The sequence below is a fragment of the Heterodontus francisci genome, chromosome 17 (assembly GCF_036365525.1).
Source record: "Heterodontus francisci isolate sHetFra1 chromosome 17, sHetFra1.hap1, whole genome shotgun sequence".
Taxonomy (NCBI): Eukaryota; Metazoa; Chordata; class Chondrichthyes; order Heterodontiformes; family Heterodontidae; genus Heterodontus; species Heterodontus francisci.
The window spans coordinates 20,770,290-20,788,963 of NC_090387.1; the positions used below are offsets into that span (position 1 = coordinate 20,770,290).

General features: G+C 39.1%; 2 protein-coding genes and 1 long non-coding RNA gene across 3 annotated transcripts; 2 read left to right on the top strand and 1 right to left on the bottom strand.

Annotated features, from left to right (window-relative positions):
- Positions 1 to 3,010: 3,010 nt before the first annotated feature.
- LOC137379162 (uncharacterized) lies at positions 3,011 to 4,282 on the bottom strand. Its single transcript, XR_010976749.1, has 2 exons — positions 4,050 to 4,282; positions 3,011 to 3,136 (listed from the first exon to the last, which is right to left on the bottom strand). It is a non-coding gene; the product is annotated as an uncharacterized lncRNA (long non-coding RNA).
- A 2,341-nt stretch (positions 4,283 to 6,623) lies between these two features.
- LOC137379161 (forkhead box protein C2-like) lies at positions 6,624 to 9,036 on the top strand. Its single transcript, XM_068049873.1, has one exon. It carries the CDS (start codon positions 6,762 to 6,764, stop codon positions 8,178 to 8,180), a length of 1,419 nt encoding a protein of 472 aa, XP_067905974.1. The 5' UTR covers positions 6,624 to 6,761; the 3' UTR covers positions 8,181 to 9,036.
- Positions 9,037 to 14,542: 5,506 nt separating this feature from the next.
- Positions 14,543 to 18,044, top strand: LOC137378752 (forkhead box protein L1-like). Its single transcript, XM_068049130.1, has one exon. It carries the CDS (start codon positions 15,914 to 15,916, stop codon positions 17,384 to 17,386), a length of 1,473 nt encoding a protein of 490 aa, XP_067905231.1. The 5' UTR covers positions 14,543 to 15,913; the 3' UTR covers positions 17,387 to 18,044.
- The last annotated feature ends 630 nt before the right edge of the window (positions 18,045 to 18,674 follow it).

The following is an 18,674-nucleotide window of genomic DNA, read 5'->3' on the forward strand; positions in this document are numbered from 1 at the left end:
CAAACTGCTTGTCTAAAGTTGCTGTCACACGCCAATGTAATTTTTGAGAGAGGTATTAAAATTATCTGATGTTGACATTGAATGATTCTAAGTTTGATGGTTCAAAGGATTCTTGTCATTTGAACCTGCTTGAACTTGAAATCATAAAGAGAACTTGCATTTATATAGCACCTTGTTATATCCTTGGGATATTCCAACACATTCTATAACCAACAAACTGCTGCTTGAAGTGCAGTCATTGTTTTATGTTATAAAAGCAAGAAATGCAGGAAATACTCAGCGGGTCTAGCAGCATCCGTGGAGAAGCAGAGTTAACGTTTCAGGTCAGTGTCCCTTCATCAGAATTGTTTTATGTAGTCAGTTGAATTTTGCCCAGTGGCTCAATGAATGGTCCCCTGCCTAAGAATAAAAAAAAGACAGACTTGCATTTATATAGCACCTTGTATGACCACAAGACGTCCCAAAGCACTTTACAGCCAATGAAGCACTTTTGAAGTGTAATCACAAGAATGCTATCTTAAAAAGAGAAACATGCTGACACTTTTTAACTTGCCTTGTTTGGAGGCGATGAGGATGGGGGTAGGGGGAGATGGTGGCTTAGTGGTAATGCCACTGGAATAGTAATCCAGAGCCCAGGCTAATGCTCTGGGGGCATGGGTTCGAATCTCACCATGGCAGGTGGTGAAATTTGAATTCAGTTCATAAATCTGGAACTAAAAGCTAGTCTAATGGTGACCATGAAACCATTGTCAACTGTTGTAAAATCCATCTGGTTCACTATTGTCGTTTAGGGAAGGAAATCTGCCGTTCTTACCTGGTCTGGCCTACATGTGACTCCAGACCCACAGCAATGGGTTTGACTCTTAAATGCCCTCTGAAATGGCCTAGAAAGCCACTTAGTTGAAGGGCAATTAGGGATGGGCAATAAATGTTGGCCTAGCCAACAACGCCCATATCCCACAAACAAATTTTTTAAAACCCTGGCAGACAAAAGAACAGTCACATAGTATCCCTGCAGTAAATGGCATGTAAAAATATCTTTGGAATTATTGAATATGATATATATCTTTCTGAGCACTTTAGAAGTTATTGACAACCCTCAAGAAACGCAGTTCTATTGGTGGAGAACAAGGACAACAAAATGTCAGAGTGAAATTCCAATCACAAACATCACCCCCAAGCCAAGTCAGTGGAAAGGAAAATGTGTAAAGTGATGACTACAGAGCTGGAGGTGAAAGGAGACTCTCAGCAAGTGGGAAACTTCCTGCAGAGCTAGTCTTGCCCCCTAATCTATCTCCTAATCAGTGGCTCCATCCTCTTCTTTTCAATGATTGGACGATTTCAAAAATCCTTTTCACCTTAGTGCAGTAAATCTTTCCCCTCCTTCCTGCTGTGTAGTCATAAATTCTTTTTACAACGGATTCTGCAATTAGGGATTATGATTGTGTAATCTAAAGATTAATGTTCTCATTTCCTTTCGAGGTATGAAATAGGGTCTCCTTAAAAAATTGTAGACGAGGTTATTAGGAAAATATAAAAATGCTTTCATACATGTTAAATTACATCTTAATAATAAACACGACGATGAAATTGGCAAGCTTTTAACTGTGATAATTGTACAAACAAGCCTTGGTTTAACTATTTCACCAGATAACAACAGCTTTGATTCTCCGCTGACAGTTCCATGGAATGTTTTGGCTACACAAATCTCCCTTCTCAGAAAGGGGAGTTCAGTGCTAAAACTTTAATAAGAAGCAACGAATAATCCAGGCACACCGACAGAGCGTGCGAAGATCGCTTCATTTGATTCGACTGCGTTAAATTCTATGATAGCATGCAATAAAATTTCAAACCGACGTTTTTGCTGAGTTTTCAGTCTTATTCTTGCGGAGTATCATTTTTCTTCATTGTTTTCCCTCTTCGTCCTAATTCGCTGCCCCGTGTCCAAACCTGTCTGCAGTTTCTGCCCATTCAGTTTTGAGGCGATGCAAAACTAGCTGGAGAGGGAAAGTGATCATCTTGCACACAGTAACATTTATTCATTCTGATTGTACAAAACCGTATTTAGGTTCTGTGAGAGGACTTTTTTTCTATTTCCAAAGATTCTTTTATATTAGTTTGTTCATGTTGAAATTGTTACAACGATGTCAGGAACGAAATATTGAAAGAAAATAGAACAAGTGACAATTGTCCACGGCGTCCAAATTAAAACAAACAGCGTTTATTTTAACTTTCCTCTGTATGCACGTATACACGACCTCCACAAAAAAAATTCTTCGGACCTGTTAGCGTCTGTACTTATGTTTTTGATGGAAACGCTAATTTACAAATAAAAATTAGGCTCTTTCATCGGCGCACAGATATTTAAAGGGACGAATATATATGAAGCGAGACTGAAACTGCAAGAAATCTAACCGCGAGAGAGCTGGGTACAGTTCCTTCGAGTCTTCCCTTTACCCAAGCGCTTCGTCGGAGTACAGATAGTTACCAGTGACCTGGAGTTATCTTCAGCTTATTTGTACGCCGGCTCGTGCTGGGGCAATTCCGTGCCAGAATGGACCAAATTAAGCATTTGAACAAACTTACCCATAAAATGTAACGCAAATGTTCAGTATTTCGATTCTGATAGCAGTTCACTTTTGGATAGGCAAAGGGAGCAATAGAATTTATTATTTCTGGAAGTGATAATAATGAGTCGAACAGAGAAAGCCTATTTTTCGTGTAATATTTTATATATCCGTTGAGATTTCTATTGGGCATCGCTCTCCTTTTAAGACTCGGCATCTAATCAAAATGTTAGTCTTTTACCAAGCACGCTGGCAACGAAGTCCCAGGCGAATCGAATGAGTCTGTATAGAAGTCCTTTTTTGAAGTGTCAAGACACTAAACCCGATCTTGTTCAGAACTCGGAACTGACATTTCTATCGAAACGAAGTCAATTAGATGTCCCCCCGCCCGCCACGTTTTCATTATAACTTCTAAATAATAAAATCCTCCTGTTTATTCGATAAACAGACCAACAATGGTGAATTTTTATTTATGTGTTCAATATTCATACAATTCTTTTGTAACGTTTTGTACATTATCTCTCGAACCCATGAAGTCTTCGGGTGGATTTTTGCGGTTTATTGTTAATCTGTAAAATAACATTTTGCTAGGTTAATTTTTACTATAATTCTCACACCATTCATTCTTTCAATCGATTTCAGATTGGAATGGCTACTTGTGACTAACAAGCAGAATGATGTATTTTCGTGCTGTCCCCATTCTAAACAGTTGGAATGAAATTAAATGTGAGAATAAGCAACGAAAATTATTTACAAAGTTGGAAGAAAAGTATTCTATTTGTGTTGATCAACTCAGATCAAAATATAAAGATTTTTGAAACATGAAAAAGGGTAACTCTGCAGGAATAGATATCGTCACTAGAGGGCAGCAATAAATAGAGAATGAAGGGGCTGCTTCAAACAAACGTGTATAACCAGTCGGTAATCTTGTTAAAACGTTTTTCCTATTTGCACTGGTGGCGGATAAACACAAGTCCTAATTGCCAAATAAATCCGTTGACTTGCGCAACGTTAGATGGTAGATTTAGTTCAGTGCTAAACTCATGAGATTCCGCATTATTAGAAATCAGTTCATCATCAAAATAAAATTGTACTGTTTATACCGTTATTACCATTGAATTAATTTCAAGTTTTAGTTATAAAGATCCTTTTGCATAACAAGTCCAGTTTTTTAAAGGCTATCCATTGAAAATTTGGAATATTTGTGCAGAACACTAAATTCTACTAATAAAACCTTCAGTTTTCTTCGGCGATTTTATAGGTACGTTAATTCATGTCGGAGAACGATTTATAACTTAAAGCCGCAATGGGAAAACAAGCTAATCTATAAATATCCAGCAACGTTAATGCAGTGAGAGGGGGAAGGGGGGGGGGGGGGCCATTATGCGGGGACAAAATTGTATTTTAAGCTATTATTAGCTTGGCAAAGAGAACAGATACAATAGAAACAGTCAGGGTCCAAGTCAAGGGGGAAAAACCTACCTTATCTGCACGTACCTCTCTGCTACTGAAGACTTTTTTTGCCCTGACTTTTGCAACAAGTTGTTTTTGCTGCCACTGAACCATGTTGCTTTCAGTTGGGATTGACATTAGCATTAGCACAGACACAATAAAACGCGGAGACATAATATTTGTTCGTCTATTTCAATGTGTCAGTTTTAACAGACTGCTGTGACAGTTCAAAAAATGAGAGAGACCCGTCTAGGACTGGGATGTGTTGGCTGGGATTGTGAACTGAGGTAAGCGATTCACCACGGAAACCTTTTGCGATCAGTTAAGTGTATCACATATGGGTTAACAACAACAACAAAAATGCAATCTAAACTATGCACTGGATAAAAATGAATCCCATTTGCATTCTGCAGTGTCCCAGTTAGGTACGGTTAATATTTATGATTTAGTTGGCAGGATGATACCCCGTCTGTTTTATTATAAAACAAATGTTTACATTACTTTAAACGTCCCCCTCCCCCATACTGAATAAAGGTAAATCTATACTATTCCCATCTCCTGCTACAATTCTCATCTCCTACGGTTCTCCAATTATTTGCGTGGCCTATGCCTGATTTTAAGCTTTGAATTCGCCCAATCTTTGGTTCACTTGGCTTTAATTGTAGGGACACTTTCCCGCGGAGAGTTTTAACCCAGCCTAGAACATGTGCAATTAAAAAAAATAAGGACACTGATGAAAATGGCTTTGGCAGATGAAGTATGGAGATGTTGGCGGTATGGATCCTTAAACCAAATTGCTGTCGTTTCTTCATTCAACCAGTAAGCAGATGCACAAACCTAGAAAGTTTAGCAATCTGAAGAACACTTGTTTCTCTGCTCAGAAGACTGTTGCCGTTATACATTTAGTTTTATCCAGGTTGTTGGGTAAAATTGAATTGATTCAGAATTAATGCGCTGGTTTCTTTTGCTGAACTGTTATACATGCCCACTAGTTCACTGCTTGTCCTAATTCGATGTTCACTTGCTTACCACAAATACTTTTTAGTTGATTTCTTTTGCGTTTGTGAGATTTCTGAAAAGCATGACGGAAAACAATCCTGAAAATTGTTCCAGTGTTTGTGTGTATGTGTGTGTGTGTTAGGGGAGGGGGTGAGGGGAAGGTGGGGGTGGGGGGGGGGGGGGGTCTGCAGATAACAGCGATAAAAATAACTCGACAAAATAAAAAAAAAGCTGTTATCAAAGTCCGCCAGACTTCAGGGGGAATCACGGGACGTTTGTCACTTATCGGTGTAATTATTACCCAGCCGGACAATCTGATTTATGCTAGTTAAAAGTGTAAAATAAAACAACTTTTAAAAAATCAGCAACTGATGCATGAAAATAAAACAGCCCTTGAAATGTAGTTTTAATAAATCCTGGCGATCATTACCCTTTGATTTAATTTTGAATCCAAAAAAGCGGGAAACCACTTACAGCCCAAAATCCACGAATCTTTAAATGAAAAATGTATTCGAATTCCATGTACAATGCGTATGGACCAGAGGGAAAATGTATATTGTGTTTGACAACAGAATCTGGAGATTTCAATACAATAAACACTTTAAACAAGAAGTCTGATTTCCACTACATTCAAAACTATAAGTTCAAATCTATTTGTCCTATTTTTAAATGCAATGCATCGTTTGAATAAATATTTGCTCAGGTAATTGAGTTGATTTAAAATATAATCGAAACAGAGGTCTCATGCTTTTATAAGGTCGACTATTCATGCATTCCATGGTGTAATCCGTTTTGGGGTAAAATGACCAGTTTCGCTGTTACTCTTAGCTGCTTTCATTGTAACTACCAGATGTGTTAAGACAAAGCTACTGTAAAAGGCCGTTACCACCAACCCCCCCCCCCCCCCCCCCATTCTTGTTTTAAAACATTTTGAACGTTTTCTTATTTGCATGTGTAATTTGATGGCATTTCTCAAAATAACAATAAAGTAAAAGCAGATCAATTTTTTAAAATTGACTTGACTAATTGAAGAGGAATTTCAGAATCGGCACCTTGTTACAGCACTTCTTCGTTAATTAACTAAACCGGATTAATTTCTAATAAAGCCATTAAAAATGTCACGGGCTTCTTAGCTTAAATCCACCGGCCCAAGTCATTTATTGAGTGACCAACAAACAGCACTTGGTGAAGAATAAAATAGTATATGTTTTAAAAATTACAATGAGCTGTGTTTCGTGTGAAATGAGTGTGTTCTGCGATATTTCGTTGGCAAAAGCCAAATTCCACGTGCGACCTAAGTGTGGAAAGATCATACAATAAATAACACTTTATCCAAAAATCTTAGTGACAAATTATCTCCCGAAAAAAATGATATGCCTGTACAAAATTCATTCTAAATAATATGGAAACTATTTAAAATACTTAATATTGTTTCTCCCCTTTATCAGTGAAACCTTTTTCACTTTACATTACGCCACCTACGTGCGTGGACTTGTATCAACGCCCCACAACTCCTATTCTGATTGGTTTAAAGTTTCCAGAAGGGGCGGAGCCTGCCTGCCGTAAAAGACTCGCTTCGCCTGAAAGTTTTTGAAACTTCCCCAAACCTTTAGGACTATCTACGGGCGCGCTCTTAATCAAGGACTAAAATTGGATCCACGCCTTCAACCAATAAAGATTATTTCTAAATACTACTTCCAAGCAGCATTTTGTGCCGAAAATACACCCCGTTTAACATCGACGATGCAGGCGCGTTACCCAGTGTCAGACCCCAATGCTCTGGGAGTCGTGCCTTACCTCAGCGACCAAAATTATTACCGAGCCGCCGGCAGTTATGGCAGTATGCCCACCCCGATGAGCGTGTATTCGGGGCACGATCAGTACACGACAGGTATGGCAAGATCCTACGGACCCTACCATCACCACCAACAGCCGGCTCCCAAAGACCTGGTCAAGCCTCCTTACAGCTACATCGCTCTGATAACCATGGCAATCCAAAACGCGCCTGATAAGAAAATTACTCTCAATGGGATCTATCAGTTTATCATGGATCGTTTTCCATTTTACCGTGAAAATAAACAGGGCTGGCAGAACAGCATCCGCCACAACCTATCTCTGAATGAGTGTTTTGTTAAAGTGCCCCGGGATGATAAAAAGCCAGGTAAAGGGAGCTACTGGACGCTGGATCCGGACTCTTATAACATGTTTGAGAATGGCAGCTTCTTGCGGCGGAGGAGGAGGTTTAAGAAAAAGGACGCGATGAGGGACAAGGAAGAGAGGGATCGCCAACAGAAAGAGCCGAAAGGGGGCCCGAACCCCGTTTCACAGGCCGACACCTGCAAGGACAGTACGGAAAAGAAGGTGGTGGTCAAGAACGAAGCTGTGTCCCCGAGCATGCCTGTCATCACGAAGGTAGAAAGCTTAGGGAGCCCGGATAACAGCAGCATGATACAAGACAGCCCAAGGAGCATCGCTTCCCCGCCCTCAGTTTCCCCAGAAAGTTCCATCCCAGACCACAATCCTACAAATAACAGCCTGTCCGGCTTTAGCGTGGAAAATATTATGACATTAAGGACATCACCACAAGGAGATCTTAGCCCAGTGGCTGTGCCCGCCAGCAGGACTGGTATGGTATCCTCATTGCCGATAAATTACCCTCAAACGCAACAATCTCTCTACAGCCCAGCGTGTAACCAAAACCTGGACACCAGTGGAAGTTACCATTGCAGTATGAGAACCATGAGTCTGTACGCGGGCGATAGGAACAACCATATGCTGGTGCCTACCAGCCTAGAGGATGCTGTCTCAGATCATTCTGGAAGCACCAGCTCCTCGCTGAACGCCATGAATCTCAGCACAGGGCAGGAAGGTGTCCTAACCTCGAGCCACCATCAGCAGACCGGGGGCGCAGGCCAAGCCGCTTCCTGGTACCTGAACCACGGGGCAGATCTCAATCACCTCCCGGGCCACACGTTCGGCAGCCAGCAACAGACTTTCCCCAATGTCCGGGAGATGTTTAACTCCCACCGACTCGGCATTGAGAGCTCAGCCCTCAGTGACCATCAGGTGAGCGGGAACACAAGCTGTCAAATTCCTTACCGATCAACACCGTCAGTATACCGTCATTCAGGTCCATATGCCTACGACTGCAATAAGTATTGATTTAGAAACCAAGTTATCTATCTTTTAAAAAATGTATATTGGGAGATGAAAACAAAACTGCAAAAACAACTTAAGACTGCGCATAAAATACTGACTGAGACTTTGCAAACTGCGTTGTGAGTGGCCAAACGTGTTGACGAGTTATAGTTAGGAAGTGTGTTTAAGGAGTTTGAAAACTTAAACACAGATTTTGTTTAAAATTCTTAAAATAAGGGAAACCTACTTGAATAATTAAAGTTTAGCAAAATGGCAACTGCCAAATGTAGGATGTAAACTGTTTGACGGACCAACATTCTAGTGATACGTTGTATGTTCTGTTTATGCAGTATTTGCTAATACAATCACGTTCCATTTTCAAGAGCTAAGAGATTTTTTTTTCTCCTGACATTTTGTCTGGTGTTGATGCGACGTTATATTTGATGTAAATTGTACGATTTTCTATGGAGGCTACGTTACAGAGCCATTTAATATATTTTAAAGTTCAGTTCACTGGATGTTGTCTTGTTTAAAGTTCCCCAGTAATTGTAAAGTGCCAAAGCGTAACTATTATTCAACCTCAGTTTTATAGCCTTGTACAGTGTAATTTTTATTGCGTTCTTATCATCGATATATTTGCTCCGTTTAAAGCCAAAGAACTAATTTATTGGATGCATAATATTTTTCTAAAACTCGAAATATCTCCTTAAAATAAGTGACAGTTCTGTATTGCTGACCCAGGTCCCAGTGCCGTGAACACTCCTTCAATCTGTAGTGGATTATTTTAAGAGCATTTCCTTTCTGAATTCAGTTGATCTTAATTTCTGTATTTATCTGAAAAAAAAATCCACAATAAATCAGTGTTGTTTTTTTTGCCTTATGTTAAAGTGGCGTGGTGGATCTTTTTGGGTCTATTGCATGCTGGTTTGTTACTGGCCTTTTGTCTGGTTTATGCAGAGTTCTCTGGTTATATTTCTATTCAGCCTGCGATCAAGTCTAAACCTATTTACTGCCGACTAGTTCACCAGAGTAGTAACAAACTGCACGGGTTTACGATAAAGTGTTGGCTACAACACGCCATGCCTTTAATGTTTCAAAGCTGCCAAATAACAAGTGTCGAAAACTAAATCTGACTTTTTTAAGTTTAGTAAAATCAAAGGACGTAACTGAGAACAAGCAAGCCTCTTATAATCATACCAAGGATCTGAGGTGACTTTGTAATATGCCTCAGCCCCTACCTTAAAGGACAATTTCATGCCTCTGTGAATCTACTTTGAGTTATTATTTTTCCAAGTTTTAATCAGGTTATTTGTTAGCTTCGATAAAGAGTACCTTTACAACTTTAATAAGCAAAGCTATATCTAGCTGCTCTTAAACAGGAGCGCCATTCTCTTATGAATATATTTATCGATTACAGAGCATTTGATTTGCAAAGCTAAAATACTTCAGCGTATTTACGTTTCAAAAGCCTTAGAACTTAGAAATTTGATACGCCGCAAGTCCATTCTCTGACAGACATAGTCATCAATTTCAGATGCATTTCACCATATATTCAAAATCGACCAAGCACCGGTTTCTGTTGACTGAAAGAACGTCAACAAAACAACTCATCTCCGTTTCAATGACAAAGCTTGATTATAGTTGTCAGGTACTCACAACAAAGCTGAAACTAGGACGATTTAATTTTATTTTACAGATATGTTTCATTAACAGGCCTCAAAAAGCCTGCAAATGTTACCCTAAAACTGAAACTTCACTAAAATACTGGATTTGGATGAAAATGATGAAACTTTTTTAGCAACCAAAATTTACAAAATTCTGAATGTAACTGTGATGTTTCATATTAATTCCACACGTAGTAATTTATGAATATAGTTTCTGATTCTCTAGATATAGTAGCGTATTTCATAAAGACAGTTATTAGTCTGTAGTGCATTTGAATGACTGTCATGTAAAAGCTGCGAAGGCCCGTGGCCAAATGTTCATCCGGCAGACTCCATTGTAAGCTAGCCTTGGCAGGTTTAGACCTGATGAAAGTTACTGGAAAGTGCACGAAGCAAGCCCGAGGTGAACTATAATTGACCAAGGGAGCTGTATGAATGAATGTATGAACGCGCTTCTGAGCATACATGCGGGCTCAGTCTCAAATCGGTTCGTTCTATCTTCTCATGCACAGACTCCAGGACCAACTGATGGCCTCGGTAGATAGTTGCACCTGTCATTAACAATATAGTTGAAAATCAGCTGCGAATAGAATTCGCAAACATCTGGCGTTGGGTAATCAAAGCGGAAGTCTGTCTGGCGCTCTGGGATCCCATTGATTTGCATGATCCAAATAAACTGAAATGTCCATTGCAAATTTGGAATAAATGATTCCTCTGTTCCTGTAAAAAAAAAAGTTGCACATGCAGTTCCATGCCAAGAATCAGGCATGGAAATCGCGTGCATTTTTTTGACAATCTGAGGTCAATTTTGTGCTGGCGTTATTATTTTAATTTAACTTTTCAATTTCGCACGCTACCACACTAAACCCAGCATAACTGCGTCAAATATATTAAGTACTTTGGCAAAGTTTAAAATAAACGGTTTTGAAGAGAAAGATCGACTTACATGTGAACTTTTATTTAACTCAGTGCTCACTACAAGGTGAAATGGGGATTTTACGCACAATGGAACAAGCCTTTAAGTGCCATAGGCCTATAGGTCGTGTACCTTCAGCCCCCAATAACAATGAGTATTGAAGCTGGATTAGTAAACTATCTGTCTGCAAAGATCACCTGAAGACAATCTCAAAGGTGGTCCTAACAGATAAATTTCCCTGTATAGAGCAAACTACTGCCTAATGCCCTACAGTAAATTGTGAACGGATTATTTGGCCCCGATTCTACTGTCTGTCTCCCAGGATTTAATTTCTTCGTTATATTATTTCTTTGAATAAATAGTAAATTCCCATTTATGTTTAAAAAATAAACACCACTCGACCTTACACCAAGGATGATTAATGGCCAAATGTGATCTGGATACAGGAATGGGCCTTTTCAAGTTTGATATATAAACCATTAACAAAGGGCTGTAATAATAACATTATACATAGGATCGCCTACTGTAAAATCGGCGCATTTCACATCTACTTTCAATTCTAAAACATCGTTATAAATTATTTATTTTTATTTGTAGATACAAAAGAAGCCCATTTATTAACCAGTCCCAGCCCCCGTTCAGAAATTTGAATAATACTTAAACTGCTTTACAAGTGTAGTAGTGTAAGTCGTGTAGTGTAAGTCTGTGGATAAATGGCATCAAATGGCAGTAATAATAACACCATTGACTGAAAGTTATCCTCCAGGCACGATTTTCGCACGGGACAAACAAACCTCACTTAAACACTGTAATCGTTCGCATATTGTATCGACTCCGGACCTGTGCTCCATGCGATGTTGGTTAGACGGCCACCTGCCTTAAGGGCCAGTTCATGGCCGAGATAACAGCCGAATATAAGCGTCAGCGTAATTTTATATATTGGATAGTATTTTTTTACGAGGGGAAACACATGGTAATGCAATTGATACCCAGTATTCTTTAGGTTCACGATAAACCAAACTCAGGCCAGGGCATTCAACGGTAAAGCTACTTTTAAAAAAATGAGATACCTTTCTAATTCTGAGATATTGAGAGCAGCACCGTTTATTTATTTATTTAATCATTTTGGAATCTATGTGAACTATTTAAGCTATAAGCGTATCATTAAAATATAGTAGAATTAAAGGTTTTAATATTGATTGCTATTATGTTGCAGTAGACATTCAATGTAATTTGTGGAATGTAACTTATTTTTGATAACGCACCCTACACATTTTTGCCAACATTAATTGTTTGGAATAATGAAATATATATGGCTGCAAAGTGATAATTTCTTAACTCTTTGCTTACAGTGGGGAATTTGTTTTCACCTATTTTTTCACACAGTATAATGACTTTCCACTTCCCTCCTGGAAGCGGACCCAAAGCTGCAGAAGGATTGATGATATGAAAATCTGTCAGCAATTTGGCAATGGCTGGTGATTATTGGTCATAAAGACTAGAGAAACTGGATTGTTCTCCTTAGAGCAGAGAAGGCAAATTTTGATAGAGGTGTTCAAAATCATGAAGGGTTTTTGATATTAAATAAAAGGGAACTGTTTACCGTGGCTGAGGTGGTGGTAACTAGAGGACACAGATTTAATGTAATTGGCTAAACTATTAGAGGCCATATGAGGAAACAATTTTTAATGTAGTGCATTGTTTTGATCTGGAATGCACTTCCTTGAGAGAGTGATGGAAGCAGATTCAATAATAATTTTCAAAAGGGAATTGGATGAATACTTGAAGGGGGAAATTTACAGGGCTGTGGGGAAAGAGTAGGGGCGTGGGACTAATTGGACAGCTCTTTCAAAGGGATGATGAACCGAATTGCCTCCGTGCTGTATTATCTTATGATTCTATGATTCCATGAAGTTATATACATTTTAATTTAAAATTATTCCAGACACTAAAAAAATCTTCGCCAGCTTTTCTTGAAAAAAAAAACTTTTATAAATGAGCAATATACAGTGCGAGGGATGAGATCCAACAGCAGCAACCAGGCAAATTGTTTTAACAATTATTATTAATTTAATTATGCATCGTTCTCACGACACTTACAGCTTTGTCAGACTTACATTTACATAGAGACTTGTAACGTATCTCAGCAACCTCTCAAAGCATTTCACACATAATCAATTACTCTGAAGTGCAGTGACTGTTGCTTTGTAAATAATATAACACGTATGGTGTTAACAGCTCCACAGATAGTCATGCAACACACTCTATTGCAATGCACTGCGAAATGGATAATCGTTTATATTATTATAAAACAAAGTATGAAATGGGGAACACAATATTAACACTTAAACACATCGTAGTTGGTCTTATTGCAATCAGATGTTTTAAATATCATTCATTGGGAAATAATTTTGACTGTAGGTGATTTGCTAAATATTATTTTAAAATGAAACTCTTTAAGCATGTCACTGATATTTTCTGGACGTCCTGTGACAATGATTCGTGCTAGGTTGCATCCGATCGAGAAAGTTAATGTAATCAGTCTTAAGTCTGTCAGCATTTATCCAGTCGTGAAATCTCTGCGAAAGTCATTATTGCTTCTCAAATTTCAACTTGAAGTTAATTACTAAAATGACAAGCACAGTCTTCACTGGCTTTAGTCAAGCCTGTCATTGAAGTGCGTAGATTGTAGCGTGTGCTGAGCTGAAATGTAGCCATCCGAGGGGTTTTCATAATAACAATAATGATAATAACAATCATCACCATCAAGACACATAAAATTCTGGACGAACTCTCACAGCCGGCAACATCATCGTTTTCACGTGACAATTCCGGTTCCAACTGGGATTGGATATCCTCTATGTCAATATTTATTATTTTTATTAGTCTTGCCTAGATTTCTCCCAGATGTGACGTTCATTAAACTAACGACTTTCAAATAAATAGTCAAACAAAACAATTATTTTGACGGACAATACGAAAATTGGGCGTCTTTCAAGGTTACCTTTGTCCGTGATGGGCAGGTTCAATATAACTCTAACTGCCGCACAGCGCACTCTCAGGTACTGCTGACACACTGCGTGGCTGAGAAAAATCTGTGATAAGCCGTTCCAAACATTGCTTCAACACAAATCTAACTGACGAATTATATCAAATATTCAGATGGACCAAAATTGAAGATTTAGTTTCACACTGTAAACAGAAAGTGTAAAAATTAAACAATTCACTTACATAAGCTTACTATCTTAATATCTCGAAACGTCTAAATCTTAGTTATGTTAGAGGCGAATCCAGCTCCTTTGATATTTTCAGGACAATTTTGCACATATTAGTGACCAGATTGAGGGGAAGAGCAGAGAAACAACACTCTGAACAAAATGAAAATATCTCATGTTCTAAACTTAAGGCAGGGCGAAATCTATAGCTGTAGATTAACAGGATGTCTACATTTGGGGTTTTATTTTGACTGAACGAAATAAAAAAACGCCTGACGTTCTATATTTGGAACAAGGCGCAAATATGTTACTCCAACCCCGAAGAGGTTAACAGGATGTCTATATACTGTGGCCTTTTTTGACATCTTTATGCCAGAAGGACAAAGCATGCAATTGTTAAACTCGCCATAAATAAATGCAAAATAAAAATGCCATTTCAAAGCATACTATTAAGTTACTGTTATCATTTACCAGCAAGTACAGTCGCCGTTGCAACATCCCTTTGGGGGGGGGGGGGGGGGGTCCACGGGGGAACTATGTTGAAAGCACACAAAACTTAAGTATATTGCCATCTATTTAAATTTCTCTAATTGTTTCAAGTGCATTTGCCTCCCTTGGGGTTTTATTCTTGTACTAGATAATATTTAACGATATCCCCTCTGCTTCTAATTCCACTCACTTCACAGAGATGTCCTGGGTGGTTGGGCTTTGACGGTATGAAATTGACCTGCAACTGACAAGCAAATCATTGTTAAGGCATTGTACAGCTTTAAAATGTTTGCTACAATCTTGTCGAGTTTCAAACGCCTTTGTATCTAATCGCGCGTTTCAATTGTTGCACACAACACGAGTGATAGAAAAGGTGCAACTCAATCAAAGATATCATAACATTCTTCACATTTCATCTTTGCACAATTGGCACAAGTTGTATTCACTGAAGGAACCGAAAGTTTACAAATCGAAGCGCCTAGCATTCTATGTAATCATTAGACAGCTGTGATTACTTGCAAAGTTGTTATAATCCCCATTCTTGTTGTAAACAGGAAAAGTATATAATATAAAGCAAGAGGCATACATTAACAATAAAACTGGTCCACGAAAGAGAAGCTTTTTAGCACTCTTTGCCAAGTTCCCCTTTTTTGGAATCCTGTCGCTTGGAACTTTCCTTCTTTGAAAGTACTCTTGCTGACAGCCTCCGGCCCAACCTGTGCTCTGCAGATGGCTGTACAATATGACCAGCTGTGTAATACAACAGCAAAAAAGCACAATAAAGAATGTGGCACTGTATGATTCAAATCACCGTGATTGAGGAATATCTGCCAAATGCAACCCATTATAGATACCATAAAGACTAAAAGAAGTATGCGAATGTTGCAGAAGTTTCAGTCTTCTGAATTTTGGTGATGACTGTATGTGTGTGTGTGTGTGTGTGCTTAGAGCATCAGCGGTGGACGTGATATTTCAAACATCAGATCAGTGCGTTTATGTATTGGGTGCCCGGAAATTTTTCCAAATAAACACAGCTTGATTCAACTTGGGTGGGCAGACTTATCAACAGACTAATTCTATAAACAAATGAACGAACAACCAAGCAAGCGATTGGCTGGTACCTCGAAGACACGTGGAGAGAGCTTACCCTTTTTTTTGCAATGAAATTTAATTAATGTGGGTGGGCTGAGAATAAAACGACTGTTTATCATAGACAATTTATTTTCCAGTGCAAAGTCAACATAAAATAGCAACTTACAACAATTATTTAACATTTTAAGCCATGACGAAGGGACAAAGTGGGAACAATCTTAGAGAGGCAGTACTCACATTTGCTGAACTGTAGCACAGAGGGTCTGTGGTGGACTCCTGCAAGTCCACATTTTTTTTTTGTTGTAAACTGTGATTTCTTGTGAAAGTTTGAAAGAAAAGAAGAGGTAGAAAAAGTTTGCTCAGGAGACGCCGTCCACAGCAATGAACCATATCTATAACAATCAGTTGCAGCAACTCAGAGGGCCAGGATCTGCTATGTGTTTGAACAGTGGTTCTCCAGTATACCTGTATGGAGGGAACAATAGGATGTTCCCTTCTTTGGGATTCAATGGAAATAACGTGATGGCCAGACACGAGCCTCCTCAAAAGCCACCGTACAGTTACATTGCCTTGATTGCCATGGCCATCAAAAGTGCCCCTGAACAGAGAGTGACATTGAACGGCATCTACCAATTCATCATGGAGCGTTTCCCATTTTACCATGACAACAAGCAAGGGTGGCAAAACTCCATCAGGCACAACCTTTCATTGAACGACTGTTTTATCAAAGTCCCTCGGGAGAAGGGCAAACCTGGAAAAGGGAGTTACTGGACACTGGACCCGAGGTGCACGGACATGTTTGAAAATGGGAACTACAGGCGGAGGAAAAGAAAGGCCAAGTCCCAAGGAGCTCAGGAGCAAAGGGAGGCAAAGTGGAGCAAATCAGAAAATGGTGAGAAGTGCACGATGGCTGACGAAACTCCCGAATCTGGACTTGACCGTGACATCAAACCACCACCCAACTCATCTGGTTCGGAGAATTTCAAACAAGCAGGTGATTTGTCAGACAATGTTGATTCAGGAAATGTGAGAACTGAAGGCGGCAGAGAAACGCAAGAAGATTGCCAGCTTGTGTTGGTACCATCAGACATCGGGGGCAAAAGTGTGGAGACACTGAAGTGTGGCGGATTAACGTTTCTTTATCCGCCTGCTGCTGAACCTATTGACCAGGCTGTGACCCATCCAGTCCAATGTGGTATGTGGCCCAACCCTTCTTCATCAGGACTTTCGTCTGCTGTGCCCATCCCTCTTCCAGCAGTTCCCTCCGTTGAATCTGGATTCAAGGCCATCCCAGGGGAAGGAGGATCAACATGCCTTTCTTCAAAGGGTAGCCAAGATGGGGAGATGCCAGGAGGGGGTGCAAAGGCAGGCTCGCCCACATCAGCTGAGCCATCCTCCAGCTCTCAGCTGTCACCTCGGAGAATCAACTCACCAAAAGGTATAGGAACCCTTGGAACCCAAGCTCTTGGTTCACCATCACTGAGTGGAAACAACAGCCAAGAAAGCAGAGGGCAAAAAGCTGAAAATAGTCCCAATTTACACGCTGAAAGATCCAAGAGTTTTAGCATAGAAAGTATTCTATCAAAGAAAAGCCATCACAGCAGCAGTGGTTGTGAAAATGGCCAGATTGACAAAATCCCCGGGCGCCCAACTTCAAAACTAAATTTAGGAAACCTACCCAACAGATGTTTCAGCAATTCGCTTTTAGATACTTCGTCAAAGGTCTGTTCAGCTTTTAACACTTCCTTGCCGTTTGATACACATCAGTTACCTGGTAAATATTATCAAATTGGTTTTCCGTTTTATTCATATTTTCCACTGACTTGTTCTGAAACATGTTTTAATTTTAAATAGATCGATAATTTAATAACTAACGCCTGATCCCCATCTATGGTACGAAAGCTGATTTTCTAACCAAAGTATTAAAGATCTTTTACCTTACTAGAGATTTTATTGAATTATTTGTCAATTTAGACACCTACAGTGTGTAAATACATTAAATTGCTAAAAATAATAAATGCTTAATTCCTACTTGCAGTTAAAATAAACCTATTACATAAATCCTTTTTATCATCTATTGGGCAGGTTTTTATGATTAGAGAGATTTCCATTTATATCGCGCTTTTCATGGCTTAGAACCAACCCAAGAGCTTCACATACAGTGAAACTAAATAGGCTTTAAAGGAGTATCGTTTTAGCTGCTGTATCCACTGAAAACGCGTATTTCCATACACGAACATTTAGATGACACAGATTTCATTAATTCATTAGTAAACGTCTCGCTTGCTTAAGCTAGCACATCATCATGTCAACCATTTTATGAGATAGGCTGCAGCTGCTTGCGTTAATGTATATCTGGGCAGAGTCATTGTCTGTATTCTGTACCGTCAAGTATAGTTTTCCCTTCCTGTCAGCACGCCACGCTAAAGAGCGGTTCATTTTTTTGCAGAAAGTGTTTGACACGCAGCATAACTTTTGTTTATTATATTGTTTTGCTGATATGTAATATGAATAAAATACCTATTAAACGACTTTGATTGAATACCATAGCAGTTGTATTTTAATGAAATATATTACTTGTGTTATTTATTTTGCTTTGTTTGGTTTTTAACCTTTTCACGACCATAAGGAAGACGATGAAATGTTTCATTTACGTATTTAATAAAGGAAGGGGACAAGTGCACTTGGTCTTGTTCACATCACAGCGTGAAGCGACAATGTGAGGCGGACCTATGTTATAATTGTCCACGCGGAAATGCTACCACATATGCAATATTTAGATGCTACAAGGTTTGATACAATTTGCAACAGAATGGAAAAATACATACACAATTATAAATTCGTTAATTCAGTTAATTCGCACAGCATTCACACAGACCAAGGCATTCTCTATTTTGCCAAAACAATTTGAGATACCTTGAGACTATACTTGTAATTATTGCAAGTTATAAGTTGTGTGATTTCACTCAATGCTGGAAAGGACGTGTAACGTAGATGGAGCTTAAACCTTAAAGTGTAGAGGCAGGGATGCAATGTGAAGGCGACTATCGTTATAATCTAGAGTACTTGTATTTAAAATAAATGAATCTATAATATTATTCCTAATGGTAATTCAGGCAGCAAGACTAATAGAAGACCGACA